Source organism: Rhincodon typus, chromosome 27, assembly GCF_021869965.1.
Source record: "Rhincodon typus isolate 14 chromosome 27, sRhiTyp1.1, whole genome shotgun sequence".
Taxonomy (NCBI): Eukaryota; Metazoa; Chordata; class Chondrichthyes; order Orectolobiformes; family Rhincodontidae; genus Rhincodon; species Rhincodon typus.
This window is the reverse complement of record NC_063358.1, coordinates 32977698-33003853: the sequence shown is the minus strand read 5'-3', so window position 1 is coordinate 33003853 and position 26156 is coordinate 32977698. Positions and strand designations below refer to the sequence as shown.

At 41.5% G+C, this 26156-nt stretch overlaps 1 protein-coding gene across 2 annotated transcripts in view; it reads right to left on the bottom strand.

Moving 5' to 3' along the window:
• Positions 1–26156, bottom strand: part of LOC109935746 (CAP-Gly domain-containing linker protein 4) — a 65485-nt gene that overhangs the window by 6005 nt on the left and 33324 nt on the right. For both annotated transcript variants that reach the window (XM_048613258.1, XM_020534383.2), the window contains exons 4-5: positions 19618–19789; positions 3737–3976 (exon numbers count right to left, since the gene is read on the bottom strand). In XM_048613258.1, coding sequence (XP_048469215.1) covers positions 3737–3976; positions 19618–19789 — 412 coding nt within the window. The remainder of the gene's footprint in view (positions 1–3736; positions 3977–19617; positions 19790–26156) is intronic.

The following is a 26156-nucleotide window of genomic DNA, read 5'->3' as shown; positions in this document are numbered from 1 at the left end:
GAGATTCCTCAGAAAGCAGTTGTCTCTTAAATCAGATCTCCATCCTGCTTGTGCAGACAACCCTCTGCTTCCTAACTGCTAACATTATCTGCATGGATACTGTGCTTTGAGGAAACTTGACATTGATGCTCTCATGCAAATGGAGCACTCTATATTGCCCCAAAATGTGACCAGCTGCTGCCTTTAAAGGGGCATCTTGACCTTGGTCACTCAGGCTTCCAACACAATGACCCAACTAGCCCAGCGTGCTTTGGAACCATCGCGTCTAGGACTGATCAATCAGAAAACTGCATACTTAATGTGGCTACATTTAACTGGTTTCTGATACAGCAGCCAAAAGGACCCCTTTAGAGCAGACCCCTTCATGTGGAGAGCAGCAAGGAGAACCAGCATAGACTCCTTTTTACAGACACTAGGTGGCATACGTTTCCAGTGTGAATGGTGGAGAGTGGATGAATGTTACTGAATTACTAAACTGGCTGGTGGGCATTGTAGCAGGTGACTGAAGTGGGCAAGGTGGCTAGCTGGTTATGTGGATCCAGTCTAGTTATGTCAGGTTAGGAGTTGTCGGCAGGTTGGGGGCTGGTCTGCTTGGCTTGCTGAGGAGCAGTTGGGTGAAGAGGGATAATCAGGTTGGGTTGGGGAGTAGTCGAAGGTTTGGAGGGATTGTTGGGAGTTGAGAAGGTTGTCAGGTATCAGGTGGGAGTCATTACAAGTGATCCAGAAGTCAGTAATGCTGTTATCCATTCGTTGCACTAGGTTTAAACCATGTAATATTTCCTAGATAACTATTGCTGGTAAGTATATCGGTTTTGTCTTAGTCTCCCGCTCTAACCTAGAATCAAAGACTTTTGCAGAGAGTTCCAGGGAGCAGTGGAATTTCTCATCAGAATTTAAAATTTTTCCAGACAATCCAGATGGAGTCAGCATGTCGTGATTTCTGCAGAGTCCTGATATGCATCTTGTCTCTGATGACCTGGAGATTGGAGGGTCTGAGCTCTTGTTTTAGCTCAGCCAGGGCTCCCTAGTCACCGACTAAACATGGATTTGATTGCCACAAGGTCTCACAAGAGGAAAAGAGACACTGCCATCAGAAACTCTGCTAGTTTTGGTGCAGCTGGCAATAAGGACATCATTTCATGCCCACTGTCATATTCTCCAATCTAAAAACTCACCACCTCCTCTTCCCTTCCCTATCTGCGCTCTGTATTTGGTCATTTTATACTGGCTCATTTGCCCTCAACTGTTTTCTTGGGAAGGTCTATCACCAATAATCTGACTTGAGAGAAGGGAAACAATGTTGACAGTAAGTTAGGCAAGTACACTCCTGAACTCGAAGATGTAGGAAAGGATGAAATCATCATGGAAAATTGATAGCCTCATCCATTGGCAAGGGGAGCTTCACAAATCCTACATGTACACGATCAAGGTGGAAGCTGTTCCTCAGGGCAACCAAAGCCCTGAATGCCTCCTGTCAGTTTTTTCCCCAAACCATTACTGGCAACCAAGTAACTCCCTGTCCTGAGCCAATATTCCCTCTTGCCATCTTAACAATCAACCACCAACTGCCTCTGATTTTGAGTCTGCCCAGCCTCTACTTTCAACACACTCAGCAATCTGACTGCCTGCTCAAAAAGGGAAATTAGCTATGATGCTAATTATTTCTTTAAATTCAGTGTTTCAGCTGCTTCAGACACTATGTAATCAATAAGGTGCAGTGTGCGAGTTCTCCTCTTTTTTCTCAGTATGGGAGTCTCATGTGCATCAATCAATTTATAAGTTGCAGGTCCATCAGGAGTAAGGCAGTGAAAGTGCTGCATTCAAACTCAGCCAAAGGTATGGGAACAATTCTGTAGGGTTTCTCAACCTTACTGGTATTTGTTAAGACCTGCTGGGTGGGTGCTAATCTAGCAGTGGGGTGAACACTGGTCCAAGAATGACTATGAATGCTGGAATTCTCTCTCTAGAATCACACCGGAATGAGATCCTACTTCATTATTTCAGGGAAGAAAGAAAAGAGAAAAGAGAAATTTTCAAAGCAAAGGGAGTACATGAAATAAAACATCAGGGCCATGAACTTCTCCTGATGTTCCACTTCAACTTCAGCATAAAGTCAGTGGAAAGCTAGTAGAAACAGTGAAAGTCATTAGAGGGAGACATCGCAGCCTGGTGACGTCTGGCCCATGGGTACATTATCATGGATATCCAAATGTACATCAATCTGAGGACTTCAAGCTTTCAATCAGTTAAGAGTTACAGCAGAACTAGTAAACAAACAAAAGATTGCAAGGGTGGCAAGAGCTCAAAATGACTTCTTCTAACACAGGAATCTTTGTTAATAAAGGAAAGGGTTCTTTCACTTTCAGAAATAATTTTGATAGCAAGAATCTTTCTTCAGAATCGAGGTTGGAGTTGCCAGAAGCATTGGATCAGGCATTCAATGATCCTCTACGCACTCAAAGAATGCAGAAACCTCATAATTGTTATTATCAAACATGTTGTTTTAGTGTTCGTGTACTGAATATATATGCAGTGATACCAAAGGAAGATTCAAACCCCCAATGGACATCTAACTTTAAGTGTTCTGAAGGATGTGTGCATTTAAGTTACATGCATTGTCTATATTAATATTTCAGGTACAACAGCAGTAATATGATAGAACATTATTGAAACTCTCTCTGATGAGTTTATCCAGTGCCAGGGACACCATTCTGTAACTTGTGTTTGAGTCTAACAATGGATCATGTACATGGTTTGAACCAGAGTAGATCTTTGCATGCTGACCACTGGAACACAGAATTCTGTACCTGCAGTCATCTATTAGGTAGTCATGAATCATTTTCTGTTACCATAAGGATATGGATTGGTAATCAATCCTGATATGTCTTCTTCCTATACCTGTTGTAATTAACTGGGCTGTCCTAACATGCACGCAATTAATTATTTGCTTTACAAAAATTAAAACAGCAACCTGATGCAACTGGCGGAGTACAAAGAACTTAGATCAAAGAACAGTACAGGAACGGGCCCTTCAGCCAACCAAGACTGTGCCAACTCACGATACCTTTCTCAACAAAAACCTTCTGTCTCTATGTGGTCTGTATTCCTTTATTCCCAGCCTAGTCATATATCTGTCAAGATGCCTCTTTACTATTGTTACTGTATCCGCTTCCAACACCTCGTCCTCTGGCAGCACATTCCAGGCACTTACCACCCTCTACGTAAAAAATTTGCCACTCACATCTCCTTTAAACTTAGCCCTTTTACCTCAAACTTATGCACCCTCATTATTGACACTTCTACCCTGGGAAAAAGACTCTGACGATCTATTCTATTCATGCTTCTTATAATTTTGTAAACTTTGCTTGTAAACTTTTAGTAACTTTATGTCCGTTGGAACCTACCAGTGGGCAAGGCATTACTCCTTGCTGTTTCTGAAGAAAGTTTGTGATTCTCCCTGTAGGATTGTGCAGAGACTTTCCAATGCTTGTGGAGTCTACCAAACCAAGCCCCTTAAGCATAAGGAGGAAGACATTTCAATACAATTTGTCCACAAAATTGTACAAACTGTTGGCTGACAGTACTCGGGAGGGTCCACAACTCCGAAGGTATAGAAAATTGAAAAAAAAATGAAATTTACAGAGATATTTATTAAGACATACAAAGCGGAAAGAAAACAGTAATCCCAAATTAGAAATGTTTCCATATTTACATAGCTCATATCTTACAAACTTACCAGGAAAAATAACAGTGTCCTGCAAACACTCCATTACGTAGACCATTTTCAGGAAAATCCAGTTCCACTCCAAAGCAGATTTCGGGCACCATAGGCAAACCACCGATATACTTCACCAGACCTGCTCCAATTTTGCCACTTGGCAATATAACTTTAACTCTGTGTCCAATCTGTATATCTAAGACAGAGCGAGGTGCATATGCTTTCAGGGGTCGATCATTTCCGAGATCAGCCTTATATCTGTGAGAGAAGAAGACAAAATGGAACCATGTTTTAGCTATGCCAGGCGTCTAGATTATGCAGTTGGTTGTTTTTGGATGTGCTATGTCGAGGGTTAGGACTCAGCATGGAATAGTTACCAACTGGAGACATTGAAGGTAATTTTGACCTCGGCTGATATCCTACACTCACATAAAAGCACATACACAGCCCCCAAATGCATACCCTCAAAATGTGCATGCCTCTTGCACATATTGACACACATTTTGTTGTCACAAAGGTGAGCATGGATCTGGGAAAATATACTGGCAATCCTGCTGGTCAGAGAATGGTGTATGGAATATACCTAAAGAAGAACGGAAAAATAACGTACTACATATATCCTGAGGGAAGTATGAGCAAAATGGAATTCAGTCATTGACACAGAAACTAAAAGTAACAGTACAGTCACACAATATGATCCAGACTAAATAACATAGATCTGGGTGTTCTTGAACACCAGTTACTGCAAGTAGAAGGGAAGGTGCAACAAGTAATTAGGAAGGCAAATGATATATTGACCTTAAAAGCCGAAAGAACTGCGGATTCTGTAAATCAGAAACAAAAACAGAAAATGCCAGAAAAGCTCAGCAGGTCTGGCAGCATCTGTGAAGAGAAATCAGTGTTAATGTTCTGGGTCGAGTGACTCATCCTCAGATCCTCAAAAATACCTGCCTTCATTGGAAGAGGATTTGAGTTCAGAAGTGGGGATGTCTTATGGAAGTTATACAAGATATTGGTGAGACTGCACCCAGAGCACTGTGAACAGTTTTGGTCTCCTTACCTAGCAAAGGATAAACTTGCCACAGAGGGAGGTTCACTGGGCTGATACCGGGGATGCCAGGACTGTCCTGTAAGGAGACGTTAGTTCAACTGGGCAGTATTCACCAGAGTTTAGAAGGATGAGAGGGGATCTCATTGAAACATATAGAAGTCTAACAGGTCTGGACAGACTAGATATAGGGAGGATGTTTCCCCTGGTGGGGGAGTCTAGAACCAGGGGTCACAGTCTTGGGATATGGGTGTAGATCATTTAGGACGAAGATGAGGAATTTTTTTATGCAAACGGTATAAATCACTTCCACAATCACTGAACATATTCAAGAACGAGATAGCTAAATATTTAGACTTTAAAGACATCAAGGCATATGGGGGAAAGTGAGAACATAGCATTGAGATAGAGGATCAGCCATGCTGTGGTTGGTTGTCTCGCCAAGCTGGTTCGTTGTTCCGCAGATGTTTCATTACCCTGCTGGGTAACATCATCAGTGCAGTCTCCGATAAGCGCTGTTGTGTTTTCCCATCTGGTCCCCAGAGTTTAAATACCAGGCAGGAAAACACAACGGTGCTTCATCGGAGACTGCACTGGTGATGTTACACAGCAGGGTAATGAAACGTCTGCGGAACAACAAACCAGCTTGGTGAGACAACCAACCACAATATCCACAACCCGAGCTACAGATCTACTCAAGAACATCAGCCATGATTGTATTGAGCGATGGAGCAGGCTTGAAGGGGAAAATGCCCTGTTCCTGCCCTAGTTTCTATGTTTTGGAAGTGGTTGTGGCAGAGTGTAGTATATATTGGTATGTACAAGTGATCCATTGTTGTTGTTTTGACCTTTTTTATTGAAAGCACTGAATGCGCATTGCCATCATGAGACATTGGTGCAGTGCTCCTTCGTGAAGTATCTTATATCAGAATAACGCTAAAGGTTGGATATACAGCCAACTCTGTTCTGCCAGATTGCTGCAGGGGATTTCCTGAAACTCAGCCTTATTAGCTGAACCTGCAGAGACAAAGTGAGTAGAATTGCTGTTGTTGATATGGCAGCAAGTGTGCTGAGTTCAGACAGCATAAGCACACTCACAGAGAGGATGTAAAACACAAAATCACACTCTATTAATAGCAAGCCCCTGCAATTAGAACAAATGTTGCAAATATCACTGAAGAGGAGAGGGCAATTTCACTGGTCACCAGTTGTTTATTAGCCTGAAGTTACCCTTTCAATCAGAGCTGATTTTGTACATTCCATTATTATTACCATACCTGGTGTTTTGTTCCAGATGACTTAGCAATTGAACTGAACTCAATTTGACATAAACAGAAGAATTAAACTCTGGGAGGCTTTGAGAGCACCTGTTCACTGTAGTTCTCACTCAGGGCCAGATTTTACAATAGAAACAATGGCAAAGGTAACAGCACTCTATTACTTACATGCAAATTGGGCAGAAATGCCCAGCAGCCACAAGAAGAAGTCAGGAAGTTGCCTGTGTGGCTAATAGACATTTCTATTAAATGATTTGGAGAAAGAAACCAAAAATACGAGAGGTAAATTTACAGATTGCAAAAAGAGAGGTAAAAAAGTGAATTGTGAAGAGATATCGATAAGTTAGCTGAGTTAACAAAGATCTGGTAAATAGGGTACAATGTGGGAAAGCATGAAATTGTCCGTTTTGGCAGAAAGAATAAAGAAGCATATTATCTAAATGATGAGAGGTTACAGTGCTCTGAGATGCAGAGATCTGGATGTTCTAGTGCATGAATCAGAAGGTTAGCATGCAGATACAACAAGTAATCAGGAAAGCTAATAAAGACAAAGGAACAAAGAACAATATAGCACAGGAACACGCCCATCAAGCCTGCACCAACACATTTTGCCCTTCCATACTAAAACTGTCTTTACCTACAGGATCCATATCCCTCTACTACCTTCCTATTCATATATTTGTCCAGGTATTTCTTGAATGCTGCTATTGTGCCTGCTTCCACTACCTCCTCTAGCAACGCATTCCAGGCACTCACCAACTTTTGTGCGAAAAACTTCCCCTCACACATCTCTTTTAAACTTTTCCCCTCACACCTTAAACCTGCGTCCCGTATTGATTCCTCCACCCCGGGAAAAAGCTTCATACTTTCCGTGCCATTCACAATCTTATAAAACTTCTATCATGTCGTCCCTCAACCTCCTGCATTCCAGTGAAAACAAACCCAGTCTATCCGAGATAGTAAGAACTGCAGATGCTGGAGAATCTGAGATAACAAGGTGTAGAGCTCGATGAACACAGCAGGCCAAGTAGCATCAGAGGAGCAGGAAAGCTGACGTTTTGGGCCTAGACCCTTCTTCAGAAAACCTTTCTTCATAGATAAAATCCTGCATACCAGACAACATCCTGGTAAACCTTTTCTGTACCCTCTCCAAAGCATCTACATCCTTCTGGTAGAGCGGTGACCAGAACAGTACGCAATATTCCAAGTCTGGCCTAACTGAAATTCTATAAAGCTACTCAAAACCTGTCACTCTTTATACTCAATGCCCCTTCCAATGAAGTCAAGAATGCCACAGACCTTTTTTACTCCCTAATCTACTTGCTCTGCCATCTTCAGTGATCTGTGGGCCTGCACACCCGGATCCCTCCGCATATCAATGCTCCAAAAGGTTTGCCATTCACAGTATAATTTCCACCTGTAATTGACCTTCCAAAATGCATTACCTCATATTTGTCCGGATTAAACTCCATCTGCCATTTTTTGGCCCTTGCCTCCAACTGATCTATATCCTGCCGTATCCTCTAACAATCCTTCTCAACATCCACAAGTCCACAAATATTTGTATTGTCTGCAAATTTACTAATTAGACCAGCTTTATTTTCCTCCAACTCATAATGTAGAACAGCAGAGGTCCCAGCAGTGATCCCTGTGGAACATCACTAGTCACAAACCTCCACTCTGAAAAGTGTCCTTCCACCGCTACCCTTGGTCTCCTATGACTAAGCCAGTTCTTTATCCATCTTGCCAGCTGACTTCTGATATCATGTGACTTTACCTTTTGTACCAAAATGTTATGTTTTATTGTGAGGGGCACAAGATGCAAGAGGAGGGAGGTTATGCTTCAGTTACACAAGGTAGTGGTGAAATCGGATCTTGAATAATGTTTACACTACTTGACATTGCACTTATAGAAGGGTGTTATTACAATGGAAACTATTAGAGAAGGTTTATTAGACTAATATCTGGAATAACTGGAGGTGCCGGTATTGGACGGGGATGGACAAGGTCAGAAATCACACGGCTCCAGGTTATAGTCCAACAGGTTTATTTGAAAACACAAGCTTTCAGAGCCTCACTCCTCCTACAGGTGTTAGTGATAGAGGTCGTATCAGGCATAGAATGAGTGGATTGCCTTAGAAAGAAAGTCTAGGCAGTCCAGGCCTGTATCCTCTGGAGTTTAGAAGAGTCAGAGGTGACTTCATTGGAACATTAAAGATCCTGAGGGGATTTGACCCAAGCGCTGTTGAAAGCTTGTTTCCTTTTGTGGAAAAATCTAGAAATAGCTTAAAATAATGGGTCACCCATTTAAGATACAGATAAGAAAACATTATTTCTCTAACAGAATTCTAAGTACTTGGAATTTTCTTCCTCAAAAGGCAGTGTATGAAGAATTTTTAAATATTTTTAAGGAGGAGGTAGATAGATTCTTGATTACCAAGAGGATGAAAGAAATGCAGGAGTTTAGATTCATGGTTAAAATCAGATCAGCCATGATTTTATTGAATGGCAGAGCAAGTTTGAAGAGTTGAGTGGCCTACTCTTGTTCCTTGTTCATTTGTGCCTTTGAATATTCAGCACACCATCTGGTTCCCTACTCCAATAGAATCTATACAGTGTAGAAGCAGGCCATTTGGCTCATTGAGTCCACACCAACCCTCCAAAGAGCATCCCACCCGGACCCACCCCGACCCACCCCCTACCCTATCCCTGTAACCCTGCATTTCCCATGGCTAATCCACCCAGCCTGCACATCATGGGACAATTTAGTATGGCCAATCCACCTAACCTGTATATCTTTGGACTATGGGAGGAAACTGGAGCATCTGGAGAAACTCATACAGTGACAGGGAGAATATGCAAACTCCACACAGGCAGTTGCCTGAGGGTGGAATCGAACCCAGGTACCTGGTGCTGCAAGGCAGCAGTGCTGACCACTGAGCCGCCGTTCCATAATCTCCCAAACACTGTGACTCTCCTGTTTTTACATCATACACACCAAATGAACTCACCAACATATGTTATGACTGCTAAGTTCCAATTGAAGTCCTATTTTAATAGTGTGACAAATGTGAAATGTTGCCAGAACAATCCCTGTAACACTGGCGATTAACATTTATGCTCTCATCACTTAAAAAAATTAACTATTGTTAGACATTTAGGTATAAAACAATTACATTTCTGTCTCTTTTCTTTCCCTCTCTACTAATCCCATCTCTTTCCCTCTTTCCTTTTGCTTTTTCTATATTATTTAACCTTGAATTCACTGTTCTTAAATGAATTTCCTGGTTCAGGCTTTGGGATAATCAAGGTTATAATCTCAATCTAATTTATTATGGAAAACACTGTTGCTTGCTCTGTTCATATAGGTCTCAACTGTACAGCACTGTTGTGGTTCAATGGCTAACTTGTAAGGCAGCAGAAAGTATGTGAACAGCTGGCTCGATCCAGCTCCAAGTTTAGTCATGCAGCTGCAGTGTAGTAACCGCTTCACAAAATTCACAACCATAATTTGCAGGTCATTTTATTACTGCTTCCAAGCAGCAATTATAATAATTTTACTATTGGGAGATGGTTGTAGTGATTGGAACAAAGTCAGACAGGTGGACCTCATAGAATATGAGTTCCCTGATTGGGGCTGTTAACCCAGTCCAATCAAGGAGCCCTGGCTGACAGACGGAAAAAGGAATGTCAGTGGTTCTGTGCACTCTAGGAGCTGATATGGAGCTAACAGGATCAGTATCATGTACAATGCATGTTTAAATGAAGGGTGACTTGGTGACAGTATTCTGGCCTTAGTGGAATTATTTCAATGGTGGAGTAATAGTAATGTCACAGTAATAGTGTCCCTCAGAACATGGGTTCAAATCTCAACATCCTGGAATTTCATGAATCTGGAATTGAATATTAGCACCAATAATATGATACTGTTAACAACTTTTGTAATACTTAATGCTTTTTAGTGAGGGCCATCTGCCATCTTGAACTAGACTGGTCTACGTGCAACACCAGATCATCAGCAATGTGTTTGACTCTTAATTCTCTGCTGTAATGGCCTGGCAAGCTACTCAAGGGAAATTAGGCGTGGGCAACAGATACTGGCCTTCCCAATCATGTACATTACCTAAATGAAAAAAGAAGAAAAAAAATCTGGCAATGTTTTGAAACAAGCAAATACGTCTTGCATTTATATTGCACTTGTCTTGAGCACTAAATGTCTCAAAGCACTTTGCAACCATATCAAGTATCTTTTTTAAGAGTGGTCAGGGTTAGGACGACATGGTGGTTCAGAGGTTAGCACTGCTAACTCACAGTGCCAGGGACCCAGGTTTGATTCCAGCCTCAGGCAAATGTCTGTGTGGAGAATGAAAACTCCCCCGTGTCTGTATGGGTCTTTGCTAGGTGCTCTGGTTTCCTAAAGATGTGCAGGTTAGGTGGATTGGCTATGCTAAATTACCCGTAATATCCAGGGATATGCAGGCTAGGTGGGTTAGCCATGGGAAATGAGAGTTACAAGGATAGGGTAAGGGGTGGGTCTGGGTGGGATGATCTTCAAAGGGTCGGTGTAGATCATAGAATCCCTACAGTTTGGAAACAGGCCATTCAGCCCAACAAGTCCACATCGACTCTCTGAAGAGCATTCCACCCAGACTCATCTCCCTATGCTATCGCTTTAACTCTGCAAGTCCCATGGCCAATCCACCTAACGTGCACATCTTTGGACTGTTGGAGGAACCGAAGCAACTTGATAAAACCCACGCTGACGCAGGGAGAATGTGCAAACTCCACAGAGAGAGTGAATGGCCTGTTTCCACGCTGTAGGGTTTATATGATGATGGTAATTCAAGAAATGCAGCATTCAATTTGAACTCAGCAAAACTCATTCCCACAATGAGTAATGGGATAATGACCAGATTATCAGACTTTGTGATGGCAATTTGAGAGGTAAATATGGGTCAGGATTCAAATAGTGAGATATGTAGATATTCTTTTATACCTCCCTATCAGCTAGGTTAGGGCTACAGTTAGAGTTAGGGTCCTCAGCATAACATTTCATCCAGAAAATAGGACTTCTATCAGTGTATCTAGAATTCACCTTCAGTTCTGTTAGCCTTGATTTTTGAGTCCAGAAACTTAGGACTCAGAGGGTGGAAGCTACAAACTGCACCAAGCAGGTCAGTGAGGTGTGAGGTAAAAGTCTATTCTGTACAATGGTGCCAACATCACAAATACAATGCCCAAACTTTTCGGATTTGAATTGGAATCCCTATTTCCAATCCAGAAAGACTAAAAGTTGCCCAGTAACCTTTACAGGAGTGTTCTGGCTTAAAATCCAAGTCAGATGCCTTAATAATGGAAGCAGGCCAGCAAATTACACAGACAACGGCAGAATGGATTGATGCTGAGGTTAATCCCCTTTGGCAGCAATAGCTGCCATATTCTGTGGTTTAAAAGTCATGAAGCCACTTGACAAGACTGAGATCACTTATGTGTGCCAAGTAAGAAAGGGGCTAGGGTATCAGGGATAGGGGGCTAAGAGGGCAAGTGAATGGGGATATAAGATAGCAGGTTGATGAGGTGGTACCGATGCCAGGGAGGTGAGAGAATTAGGGTGCCAGGTAGGGAGGGTTGAGTGAGAGGTAGGGCACAGGTTGGTGAGGGGCAATGTGCCTACTGAATGAGGGGTATAGGTGCATGGGATGACAGGTTGGCCAAGAGGTAGGATAACCAGTCATTGGGGCCAGGGTGTTGGGTAGGTGGGGACTGGGGTGGGGAAGTTTAGGGTGTTGGGTAGGTGAGGACTGGGGTAGGGGAGTTTAGGGTGTTGGGAAGGTGAGGACTGGGATAGGGGAGTTTAGGGTGTTGGGAAGGTGAGGACTGGGGTAGGGGAGTTTAGGGTGTTGGGTAGATGAGGACTGGGGTAGGAGAGTTTAGGGTGCAGAGGAGGTGAGGACTGGGGTAGGGGAGTTTAGGGTGTTGGGTAGATGAGGACTGGGGTAGGGGAGTTTAGGGTGTTGGGAAGGTGAGGACTGGGATAGGGGAGTTTAGGGTGTTGGGAAGGTGAGGACTGGGATAGGGGAGTTTAGGGTGCTGGGAAGGTGAGGAGCCAGGTGAGTTACCCAGGTGGCTTTTGGTAGGAGTGGGACTTGGAAGTTGGGAGTTGTCTCTGTGGGTCAATTGCAAGGCTCATTGTTGGGGTAGTAGGTGGGACAGGAAGTTAGCAGTTGGGTCAGGAGGGATATAGTCAGGTCAGATCAGGTGCACAGGTGGGTGTCTGTGGGATGACTTGGGATGAGGATTAGGGTTGGGGTAGGATGGGTAAGTAGACTGTCAACTGGGAGTCAGGGGTCAGGTTGGATGGGGATTGTTTTGCATCCAGCGAGTGGCTGCCATCAGGCGTCAATGAGAGAGTTTTGTTGACCATGATGTGGAGGTGCTGGTGTTGGACTGGGGTGGACAAGGTCAGAGATGACATAACACCAGGTTATAGTCCAACAGGTTTATTTGAAAACACAAGCTTTCGAAGCCTCAGTCCTTCTTCAGGTGTTAGTGAGAGAGGTAGTATCAGACAAAGATTTTAAAAGTAAAAGATCAAAGGTTCACCACTGATGAGGATGTACTAAACAAATTTAAGATGCTGTTAAATCTTTAGTCAATCAGAAGGTTTTGATTGATTAAAATGCATATGTAAATCTCCGAATTCCTTTCAAGTCATGATCCTGAAGGTTTTAGTGTAAGGAAGAGGTGAAATTTAGGTCAGAAAATGCATGTTAGGTGCAAGACCTTGTTTAGAATCTGTTTGTGTTTTAGTTTAGAGTCAGACTGGTTTTATTTATAAAGTAGGAATTTATTAAACGCTATATTGACTGACCTGTCTATAAATTGTGTGCTTTTTGTTGGGTGAGGGCTCTGCTGAATAGTTACCCAAGGAATGGAGCAAGTTTTAATTTCTCTAACATTCCCTGACCAAATCTTAAGTAAGGCAAAACCTTCAAAGTTTCTAACAGTAACTCAGAGCTGGGCAGTTTTTCAGAGTGTTCCAGAGGCTGGGCAATGGCCCAATGGAAGTTTCAATTTTCTGAGGAGTTGCTGGGGTGTAGAAATCCTATGCAGTCACAACATACAATGCAAGTCGACAATTAGGCAAGGCCATTTCAGGGAGCAATTATGAGCCAATAACATTGCTATGAATTTGGATTTACATACAGGTCAAATCCAGCAAGGAACCACAGATTTCCTTCCCTAAGCAAATCAAAACAAAAATTGCTGAAAAAGCTCAACAGGTCTGGCAGCATCTTTGGAGAGAAATCAGAGTTAATATTTCAGGCCCAATGACCCTTCCTCAGGACTGCAAGGTTCACTTGACCCTAAACATTAACTGTGATTTCTCTCCACAGAAGCTGCCAGACCTGGTGAGCTCTTCCAGCAATTTTTGTTTTTGTTTCTGATTTACGGCACTGCAGTTCTTTCGGTTTCCATCCCTAAGAGTGTGCAACATTGCATGTCCGCATCCAATAATCAGCCCTGCAAAAATACAGCTCTATTTTTATTGGCTTTGTAGCTTGTTTCTTTTTCTTGTCAGAGTTAACTGAGATAAAGTGGAAACAAATTCACCAATACACAAATGAAAACAAATACATCATCTACCTGTACCGTAAGTAAACATCAAGGTGAGAATTTTAAGTATCAAGTGACAAGTTTAAATTTCTGACCCAAACAAAAGCTGGCAGGTATAATCCTGACGTTTAAGGACAAAAACATGTTGGTGACCTTTTCATTGAAAGAAAAACTTGTGCTTTGGTGACCTCAGGATTTCAGGAAAGATATCACAGTTAATTAAAAACTTTTTGAAGTGTATTGTTGTCGTTTCATGGGAATTGCAGCAGCCAACTTACATACAACATGGTCCAACAAACACTGCAAGAACTATCAAATTGTTTCATGTAATCTTTTTAATGGCAGTTCATTCTAAAGTGCAAGCAACTTATAACAAAGGTTACATGACTGTAGCAAGTGACACATTTACAGTGTCCTTACATAAGCATTTACCCAAACAGCCTCCTTTACAGTTACAATTACCCAATATAAAGAGATGTACAAATTATGAACAAACACTGCGTGTTTATTCCAGTCAGTGCCACATATGTCTGTTCCAGCACTTATATGTCATCCGTAATCTCCATAACATTCAGATCTTTCAATAGCACATGTATGAGTTGGTGTTTGCAGTTCATCTGATACCTGTTCATTCCAGGACTGAAATTCCTCCTCCAGGGAGTGCTAGTCCCATTCCAAGTGCAGTTGCTAAGGTAACTGTTGTTTGATTCTAGTAAAAATTGCTTTTTGATTCAATGCCACTGCATATCCTTACAAGTGAGCTTGCATAGAGGTTCACATTCTGATGATAAATTAGACAAGAGATTTGTTAGAAAGTTCACAAATCCAATGAGTCATTGCTTCATTTTTCTATCTGTTGGTTGTTGCATTTCTGCTGCAGATTGTCAGGATCCAGATGAAGTCTTTTTGCTGCCAACAGATAGCAATGTACTTGACCTCAGGCATATTCAATTTTATCTTTTTTCTTGTTCGGCTTCAGGCTTAGCTGCCAAGCTATCTCTAGCCAAGACATTATAATGTGATGAAAGTCTGTGATGATTTCTTCATTGTTTTTCCACATCCATAGACTGGCAGATCATCAATCAAATCATCCCCTCTAGGAAGATCATTGACTATCTCATGTTTCCTTGCATTGATACTCTTCCAGAGCAATGGAAATGCCAAACAACATGCAAAACCATCTGTGCTCCTGAATGGCATTCAGAATTTAATTAGAAAATTGTTGCTTTCACCCAGCTCCACTTGCCAGTAACCATCCTTCACTTTCGGAGTAATAAAAGAATTTTTGTTCTGGCAACATTTATTCAACGGTTGATGTGAAGTAGGGAGATCACCTCAAAGCTTTACTGAAATTGTTTGGATCTATGCATGTTGCCAGGTTTCCAGTCCTCTTCCATACTGCTAATTCAGTTGGTAGGAATTATCACTTTCTTGATCAAGCCCTTCTTTTTGACCTCTTCTATCTTGTCTTTTGGGCTGGATTGAGGGCAGCTGGAACTCTCCTCAGCAGATGCGAAGTTGGTCTCCCACTCTCATCCGCTTTGATGGATTTTCACCAGGAAGACATCTACAACCTGAAAAAAGCCATCTTTATAACCTCTTCTGGTTGGCAGTCAATAGCGTAGTGTGGTTTACTAGGTGCTGCAAATCCCTTCTGGCACATGCACTGCTACCATTCCAAGCTCAGATGAACGTCTAAACTGTCTGAAACTCCAGATTTTAATTTTTCACATTTCGCTGGGCTCTCCGCTCCATTTGTCCTCTGGGGCTGACAGTCATTCTATCATATGATCTCAACTTTACCTGTGAGAGCTTCATTACAGGGTGATTATCCCGCGTCACTTTGCAAAGGTCTGAGAAGTTCACAATCTTCCACAAAGCAATGCCATCTATCTGCTACTTCATGTTCATTTAATGCGCACCTTCTGCTTTCATCATTCCAATAGTCAGAAGCTTTTAATCCACCTTAAACCAGATACTATTGTATCTGCAGTCATTTAGCTAAAAGCAGCTGCCATTCTTATAGGATCGTTTTGTTTCCTTCAAGCTACATACTTGTGCACAAAGTAATTCAACTTCTTGTAGTTAGAGAGCTGCTTGTTCTACACTGGACATGCTTTCTTTCCTTTGGTCTGGATTCCTTATAAATATTTATAACCTGAACACTGGCCTTAATTATTCTGCTGGCTCTTCTGCAAGCATTTCTTCCCTTGTTCTAATAAAATTGATTTGATTATTATTCAAAAATCCTTGTAATTGGCTCCTTAATTGTTTCAGTTGAAAAAGTTGACCACATTTTTATTGATGAGGGGTATAGTTGAGTGCTAAAAAGACCATTAAACATCTGTCATGGCCAACAGAGGATGCTGAAAGAAGAAGAACTGATCCGCACTTAGTGGTAACAATGAGTGAGGAGAAATTAGCAATTGAGCTAGAACCATTCCCCCACCTTCTCCCTGCAATCCTGTGTATTCACCTGAAACCATTCCCCCACCTTCTCCCTGTGATCCTGTATATTCTACTTCTTTCAAATAATCTAATTTACTTCTTGAATGTCTCAATTGAACCCATTTCCACCATACTCTCAGGCAGCCCATTCCAGATCTTAACCACTCACGGCATGAAAATAAACTTCCTCATGTCTCCATTGCTACTTTTGCCAGTTTCCTTAAACGTGTGCCCACTTATTCTCAGTCCTTCCATCAGTGATAGTTTTTCTTTATTCACTCTGTCTGGAGACTTTTATGATTTTGATTACTCCGGTCAAATCTCTCAAGGAGTACTTTTATGCAGACTCACAGGTTAACCACCACTCCCTCTCCCGAACGGCCAGAGTACCAGGAGCTTCTCCTACACACTGTCCCCTCAGTCTCAGGATGAGAATGACTCACTCTGCAAATGGACATCCCCTTGATCAGGCAATCTAGCTATTGTGCATATGCTGTGAGGTTCAAACTCCTAACTGGGTGGAAAGACTGAAACATCCTGCATGGTGATACTGAGCTCCCCTGTTCCTGGCAGATCCCAATGTCAAGAGATTCCCCCAAAAGGCTTAGGGTGTGCCTGAAAGTCAGGTGAGCCCCTTGTTGGAAACTGAGATAGTGAGTGTCAATTAATTCATCCCAGATTCATTAAAGTTCTGTTGGGTCCACCATTCATTTTGAGGAAAACAAAAAATGACCTGCTGTATGGCCAGCTTAGCAGTAACCTGTGCTAACAGCAATAACATAAGCATTGTTCACGGAGGCAGTGAATTCCATGGGCATTTAGGATGCAAGGTCCTGGAGTATGGCTGGAGTGTCTGCACATGTCTCTAACTATCAATTGCAGCATGCTTCAGTCACTGCCTCCCTAATTTGCCTAAATGACATAATGACTCAATCTCTTTTCTTCATGGAAATGAGCTCCAAGGTCCAAGGTTGGAGATACCTCAAGGTCTCATCATTCAGATGTGAAATTCTAGGTCACAGTTCCCAAATTTTCCACCACATATAGGGTTTAATCATTTCCAAGATCAAGACCATCGAATTGACTGCTTCGGCTACATCCCACATTTTTCTTAGCCAACAAAGCCTGTCTCCTCCAAGGCACACCCTGCCCCTGTCCTGAGCCCATAGTTTTCTCTCTTCTGTTTGCACTCACACTCTGCAACCCCATCTTGACATTGAGACTGATCCTTGAACCCTATTCTGTGCAACTGGTGATCACCGAATTTCTCTTCTGGCTCCCACATTATCTCTTTGCAGCTTTTGACATGGTTGACCAAATCGACCATTGTGCAGCTGTATGGAATGCAAACACCTGGTACCATTCTTACACATGTCACCAGAGTATCACCTGCAATACCTCCAGTGCTCCCTTAAGATACAATTAAGACTCCCCTATTTCTTACCCCAAGCTGCTTCCTAGTGATACACTCCATATACAATGGTTTTAATTAGCACTATTACATTGGTAATGTCAGTTTCAAGCCAAGTAAAATCATGAGGGGTCAAGATAAGGTAAATGACAGGTGTTTTTTGCCTAAGGTTGGGGATTTCAAGACTAGGGGGCATATTTTTAAGGTGAGAAAAGAAAAATTTTAAAAAGACACAAGGGGCAATTTTTTTAACACAGGGAGTGGTTCATGTGTGGAACAAACTTCCACAGGAAGTGGTGGATGCGGGTGCTGTTACAACGTTTAAAAGGCATTCAGATAAGTACATGAATAAGAAGTGTTTGGAGGGAAATGGGCCAAGCGCACGGAGGTGGGACTAAGGATCTGTTTCCATGACATATGACCCTATGAATTTGACGTAGTCCGAGAGGTCCTTAGGGCTGCTTTCTCATTACAGCTAGTGGTGAGTTTAACCTGAAGGTCACCAAAGCTCAGGTGAGGTAGAAAAGGCACAACTTCCACAGTAACCTCAGCTAGTGCAGGAACTGAACCTGTGCTGTTTACATTGCTCTGCATCACAGACTAGCCACCTAGCTAACTGACCCCAACAGCTCCAAGTCAGCACCAGGTCTCTTGACAACTCTTCCACCTCTAAATTACCACACTGTTGTTTGACATCCTGTGTTAGATGAAGATAAAGTTAAAGTTACTCCAACTATATATTGGGAACTCCATCACAAATTCTATCATCTAATCACCAAATTTATCTTCTCCTTGCCAACTGTCTAAAACTGAACCAGATTGTTTGCAATCCTGGTTTCATTTCTGATCATGAGGTGAGAATCTGATTGTATATCCATACTATGCTCCGGCCTTTATATTTCACTACTTCGCCCATGCTGTGGGTCATTTGTGGATGAAACGCTCATCTTTTAGTGTGTTTGTTGCCTCTAGTCTTGCCCTCCAACAAGTCCCTGCCCAGACCCCTATTCATCAAGTTTAGTTCATCCATCATCCCTCTGCCCACTGGCTACATTGGCCCCTGGTTGAACATCTGAGTATTAAGATGCTTTTCTTCATTTTCAAATTTGTCTATAGTCTCTTGCCTCCTTATGTCCATAATTATGTCCACTGTTACAGGTCCTACAGTCCTCCGAGACATTTGTGCTCCTCCGATTCCAGCCTCCTGATTATTTATGATTTAATTGTTTCGCCATTGGCTGTGTTCCTAAATTCTGGAATTACCTCCCTAAGACTCAACATATATCTCTCTGTTTTCTCCTTTAAAATACTACTTAAAACCTACTTCTTTGACGTCACCCACCAAATATCCCCAAATATTTAACTTCGTTTGATAATGCTACTGTGAATCAACTCTGGGACATTTTACTATGTTAACGCATCTTATAAATACAAGTTAAGCTTTCTTAAAATTCTTTCAAGAGATTTGGGCACTGCTGACATTGCCAGATTTTATTGACCATCCGGAATCGCCCTTGAGAAGGTTTGAGGTGGATCGGCAATATTGAAATGCTGTATTCCATATGATGTAAGTGCATTCTCAGTTCTGGTAGTAAGGGAGTTGCATTTGAAGGATAAACAATATAGCTCCAAGTCAGGATGATGTGTAAACTGAAGGGGAACATGCAGGTGGTGATACTCCATAGCATGTGCTGCCCTTTCTCCTTCTAGGCGATAAAGGCCATGGGTTTGGAAGGTGCTGTTGAAAGACACTTGGTGTGTTACTATAGTGCATCTTGTGAACAGGACACGCTGCTGCAACTGTGACAAAGTAAATGAATGTTGAAGGTGGTGTTTGGAGTGCAAATTAAGCAGGTGACATTGTTCTAGATTATGTTGAGTACATTGAGCATTTTCAATGCACTCATCCAAGAATATTCCATCATTTCTGTCTTCAATGAGTCTGTTGCCAATTAATTGATCAAGATTAACTGCAGTGATTAAGAAACATCTACCCACATTATCATAACAACCACCACAGTGGTAGAAGATGAACAGTATGGACCTTGGTCTCTCCTCAACACAATTTTTTTTTATTTCTACAACACCGAAAACTGACCTGTATGGAAGGGATACGATGGAGCTGTTGCTTTTCAATGATGGGGGGAGAGAAGTGGACCCATGTGGAAAGCTACATAAAGGCATTGCCGGGATATAGTGCTTGATGTAGGGCTCACTTCGAAATGACATCATCTCAGCTTGATCACTTTCATCAAACTGTGGCGGGAAATCTGTTAGAATACAAGCAAAACAGAATATTCCTTGCATTAGTAAAACTGCTTCTTTATCCATTAAGGAAAATGCACAGATTTAATAAGTAATCTACAATATATTTTTAAAAGCTTACATGTACGTGCAGTTCCTGTTATTAGATTTTTGTGTCACTTCTATTTAATTTTTCCAATATAAATTCCAACGTCTTCTTTACAATGGTAACTATCTAGGTAAACTTGTCACATTGTAATCACATCGTCCAATCACTAGTAGTACTAATAGATCCCCACTTCTGTATCTGCTGATTCTCTGCAGCTTTTGACATGGTTGACCAAATTGACCATTAACCACTGAAAAAAGAAACTCTTTTTACTCTACCCAACTCTAACTTCCAAAAAGTGTTAAACTTTGCAATATAATGCTAACAATGTAAAATTGAAGTATTATATAAAATACGGGCAGAATGTAGAAATTTAAAATTCGAATTGATTTCTGCACTATCTCTTATGACTGAACACACACTTTACCTGAAAATTACATATGGCTTTGATTCTTCAGCTATAAAGCCTCTGAATTACAGGACAGTGAGTGCCTGTCAGTCAGTTACATCACAGCCTGACTCACAAGTAATGGTTGTTATAGTCGTAGAGTTGTACAGCACAGAAACAACGCCTTTATACATGCCAACCAGATATCTTAAATTAATCTAGTCTCATTTTCTAGCATTGGTCCATATCCCTCTAAACACTTCCTATTCATATACCTAGATGCCTTTTAAATGTTGTAATTGCGCCACTTCTACCACTTTCTCTGGCACTCTCTCATTTCCATGTATGCACCACCCTCTGCCTGAAAAATTGCCCCTTAGGCCCCTTTTAAATTTTTCCCCTCTCTTCTTAAGTCTATCTAGTTTTGGACTTATTTATCTTGGGAAAAGACCTTGGCTATTCACCCTATCAATGCCCCTCATGAGTATTTTGAAATGTTCCTCTATAGAGGTAAACATTTAACCTGTCCTTGTGGACACCTCAGCTGAAATGGTGAACGGAGAATGTATTCTCAGATTTATGACATTGCAAAATTTTGAGTAATTTTCAGCATCTGTAAGAATTCTAAACACATCGACAAGAAACCTCCTGGCGTCACCTGTTTGCTGAATGTGGAAACCAGACCCTGTGATTCTTGACTGTCCTTTTGTTTGCTTGGTTCTAAAATGTTATTTTCAAATTGCAGCCATGGCAGTGGTTACAATAGAAAGCAGGCCTGAACATGTCAACATCAAATATGTGCTTCAAGGCAAATGAAAATACAAGCAACAACAGGGCATTGTAGAAATAATCAAACAGTGTTAGTTGCAAACTTCTGCAGAGACTGCACTCACTGTTCACTCTTATAAAAGTTTAACAATTTGTTTCATATTTTGTAAAATGGCCAAGAAACCCTCTAAAATCTAGACTTTCCTATGCATCAACTTGTGCCTAATAAGTTACTCCTCATGTAGCCTTAGATTGTATTCAGATCTTTTACAAAGAGATTAAAATCAACCGAGGCTACAGCTTTTTGATTCCTCCTCTTGTTATGAAGAAACAAAGCCATTAGGTGGGGATAAGGAGCAGGAAACAGGTGAATGAACTAAGGAGAGATAGTAGGAACTGCAGATGCTGGAGAATCCGAAACAACAAGGTGCAGGGCTGGATGAACACAGCAGGCCAAGCAGCATCATAGGAGCAGAGAGGCTGACGTTTCGGGCCTAGACCCTTCATCAGAAAAGGGGGAGGGGAAGGGGGTTTTGAAATAAATAGGGAGAGAGTGGGAGGCGGATAGAAGAGGGATTCCGGAGGGAGGAGGGTAACTTCTTCAGGTTAGGCATCCTTAGAAGAGGCTTCGCAGTGGGGTTAAAATTGAATCAGAGATAGTAGGAACTGCAGATGCTGGAGAATCCGAGACAACAAGGTGCAGGGCTGAATTTTGGCATCTCCTTTTCAAGTCTTCAGCAAAGTAAACACAGAGCAGAAATGAAGATACGGCCTGCCCTGTTCTACATGGTTAATTATCAGAGTGAAATCGTGCAGCTGGAGACCATTCAGCCCATTGCTGTCATGCTGGCAGTTCTTTGAAAGATCTCTAACTTGTTGCACTGTCAAGCTCTGCCACCTTTTTCAGTATTTATTTAGTTCCCTTTTGAAAGGCACTGTTGGATCTGCTCACATCTACCTTTCAGACAGTACATTCTTTTCGGGTTTGCCATGTTTGCTTAGTACAAATATACCAATCTCATACCAGGTAAACCACTTGCAGGTTCTGTTTATTTGAAGCTTTATTACAGGATATCTCAACAAACAGATTCATAATAAAAGTTTTGCCACACTCTCACGACTTGTTGTAAACTGTGTGCATTGGCTGCTGGCCAAATGTTCAACCTATGATTACTTGCTTATTGGTATATTCCCTCAAGTGATATTATAAACATTCCAATTGATATCAATTCTGAGCTGTATTGAAAATAACTCATCTTTGTCTGACATGTAATCTATGAAATCAGCCAGCAAAGATCTTAATTCATTTCAGTAATAGTTGTTTGAGAGCAGGTTATCAAATGATGCAAACCCATTTTTTTTCCCATCAGATTTGTGCACACAAACCAGTGCCAAAGTTTACAATCATAGAATCCCTGCAGTACAGAAAGAGGTCATTTGGCCCATCATATCTGCACTGACCTTCCAAACAGCGTTCCATGCAGGCCCATGGCTCCACCTAATCTCTTTAACCTCTTGTTTAACATGGCTATTCCACTTACCATGCACATCCATGGACTGTAGAGGGAAACCAGAGCACCTGGAGGAAACCCACAAAGACACAGAGAGAACGTGCAAACTCCACACATACGACAGCCCAAGGCTGGAATCAAACCTAAGTCTCTGGAGCTATGAGACACTGTGCCATAGAGCCAACCCAGTAATTTGTACTGAGAAAGCTGCTATAGGTTCTTTGAGTTGACTGCTCCAGGCAGAGAATTTCCCACCTAAGTTACAGCATGGCCTATAACAGATGAATCTTGGAACCAGTATGTGTAGAATTCATGAACTAATACTGGGAGTTTTCTCTTGTCCATGACTTGTTATTGGACTAGTAATGGAATAATATAATAATTTAGAGTTGAGACAAATATGGGAGAAGCTGAGTATTACTGAACTTCATGACTCCATCCTTCTGATCTCGGAATGTATTCAAATCCCGTGCAAAGCAATAAAAACATAACACACAATTTTGGCTTTCTGATTCCTTCTCTTGTCATGAATATCTTTCCAAGAGGCAGCAAGCAAGCAATGAATAGGAGGAGACCAACTGCAGTGGAGTTCACAGTGATTGCTAATGATGCATTGATTATATTGACACATAGAGGAGTCAAACCATCAGACAGTGGTATCATGTAGGTAGGCCACACAGGGGACATGGGATATAAATATAATGGTTGGTCAAGCACAGAAAGGGTGAAGATTTTAGACAAAATTCTACATTTTGAGTCATATAGAATCTCACTGACAGGTTCAAATTGAAATTGGTGAAATTGGAGTTAGTAACAAGTCTTGAGAGTGGAGGTTATTACTGGACAGCAATTGGGAAGAGCAGGGATATTTAGGGTCAGCTTGTTAAAGAAGGTATGATATCAGTTTTGAAAGAAGGACTGTTGTAAAATACCAATCACAAGATTTACAAATCATTGGAAAAGTCAGCATTTAATGCCCGTTCCCATCTGAGAAGATGTTAGTTAGCTGCCACATTGTACCCCTGCAGTTCCTGAGACCACAGCTGTTTAGTTGATGTCTTGCATCTTCAGCAATAGAAAAAATTGTGCAAACATTGAATTCTCTAGATGGTTTTCCAATTTGTTTTATCACTGATGCTGGCTTTTGAGGAAAGGGAGAGAGTCACCCAATCCTCACTGTTCCTAATAATTTACTTGCTCTGGTCAGCAGTTATAGAAATATGATTTATTTTTATATTCCTGAGTCTGTCTCCATCGTCTTTGCAAGCTGTATAGTTGCAGGTAATCTTTCATGTCTAACATGTACAACTTATCCTACAGATCTAAATTAAAACAGGAGGTGTCAATTTCTTGATGCTTGACCCAGCTAGTTTCACATCTTTTAATAACACTGTAACTTCATAGAGTCAAAGAGTTGCACAGCATGGAAACAGATGGTGTAACTCAGCTATGCTGACCAGATATCCTAAATTAATCTTGTCCCATTTGCCAGAATTTGATCCATATCCCTCTAAACCCTTCCTATTCATGTATTCATCCAGATGCCTTTTAAATGTTGTAATTGTACTAGCCTCCACCAGTTTCTCTGGCAGCTCATTCCACACACACACCATCCTCAAATGAAAAAGTTGCCCTTTAGGACCCTTTTAAATCTTTCCCCTCTCACCTTAAACCTATGCCCTATAGTTTTGGAGTCCCCTACCCTGGGGAAAAGACCTTGGCTATTCACCCAATTCATGCCCCTCATGATTTCATAAACTTCTATAAGGTCACCCTCAGCCTCCGACACTTCTGGGAAAATAGCTCCAGCCTATTCAGCCTCTCCTTATAGCTCAAACCTTTGAATGCAGCAATGTCCTTGTAAATCTTTTCTGAATTCTTTCAAGTTTAACAAAATCTTTTCTATAGCAGGGAGACCAGAATTTAATTTAATATTGCAAAAGTGGCCTAAACAAAGTCCTGTAGCCTCAACACGATAACCCAATTCCTGTACACAATGCACTAACCAATAAAGGCAAGCATACAAAACATTTTCCTCACCACCCTGCCTACCTGCACCTCTATGTTCAAAGATCTATGAACCCGTAACCCAAGGTCTCTTCGTTCCGCAACACTCCCTGGGATCTTCCCATTATTTGTACAAGTCCTGCCCTAATTTGCCCTTCCAAAATGCAGGACCTCACATTTATCAAAATTAAATTTCATCAGCCATTCCTTGGTCCTTCAGCCCATCTGATCAAGGTCATATGGTACTCTGCAATAACCTTCTTCCCTGTCTATTACATCAACAATTTTGGTGTCATCTGCAAACTTACTAACCTTACCTCTTATATTCACATCCAAATCATTTGGGTAAATGACAAAAAGCAGTAGACCCAGCACCAATGCTCAGAGAGCATCACTGGTCACAGGCCTCCAGTCCGAAAAACAACCCTCCACCATCACCCTCTGTATTCTACCTTCAAGCCAATTTGATATGCAAGTGGCTAGTTCTCTCTGGATTCCAGTGATCTAACCTTACTAACCAGTTTAACCCTTTGCGGAACTTTAGCAAATGTCTTGCTGAGGTCCATTTGGACAACGTCCACCATTCGGCCTTCATGAATCTTCTTTGAAATAATCAATCAACTTATTAAGGCATGATATCCCACAAACAAAGCCCCTTGGACTATCCCTAATCAGTCCTTGCCTTTCCAAATACATGTAAATCCTGCCCCTCAGAATCCCTCCAACCACTTGCCCACCAGATATCAGACTTAGCAGTCTATAGTTTCCTGGCTTTTCCTTACCAAGTTTCTTAAGTAGTCACACCACAATAGCTAACCTCCAGTCTTCTGCCACCTCACTCTTGGCAATCAATGCTACAAATATCTCAGCAAGGGGCCCAGCAATCACTCACCTAGATTCCCACAAAATTCTGGAATACACCAAATCAGGTTCTGGTGATTTATTCATCTTTATTTGGAAATATTGGTGTTGGATTGGGGTGGACAAGGTTGGAAATCGCACGACAACAGGTTGTAGTCTAACAGGTTTATTTGAAAACACAAGCTTTCGGAGTATAGCCTCTTCACCAAGTGAAGTGAGAAAGAAGCACACAGAACATGGAATTTATAAGTAAAAGATCAAAGGGTCACACAACTGATGAGGATGTATTAAACAAACCTAAGATGCTGTTAAATTTTTAATCAGTACGAAGGTTTTAATTAATTAATATGTATATGTAAATCCCCAAATTCCTTTCAAGTTACTGTCTTGAGAAAACTAAAGGTTTTATCAGTGTAAAGAAGTGACATTTTAGGTCAGACAATGCATGTTAGGTGGGAGGCCTTGTTTAGAATCTGTTTGTGTTTTAGTTTGGAGTCAGACTGGGTTTTACTTCTAAAGTAGGAATTTATAAAATGTCATATTGACTGACTGTCTATAAATTGTGTGCTTTTTGAACAAAATAGAATGTATCTGCTAATACAAATACGCCCCGTAGATTTAGATGCATACGTGCGGGCACGCGCGTGTGTGTACACATATGCATCTGCGTCAGGAAGATAGAGTGTGAGTGTGAGTGTGAGTGTGTGTGTGTGTGTGTGTGTGTGTGTGTGTGTGTGTGTGTGTGTGTG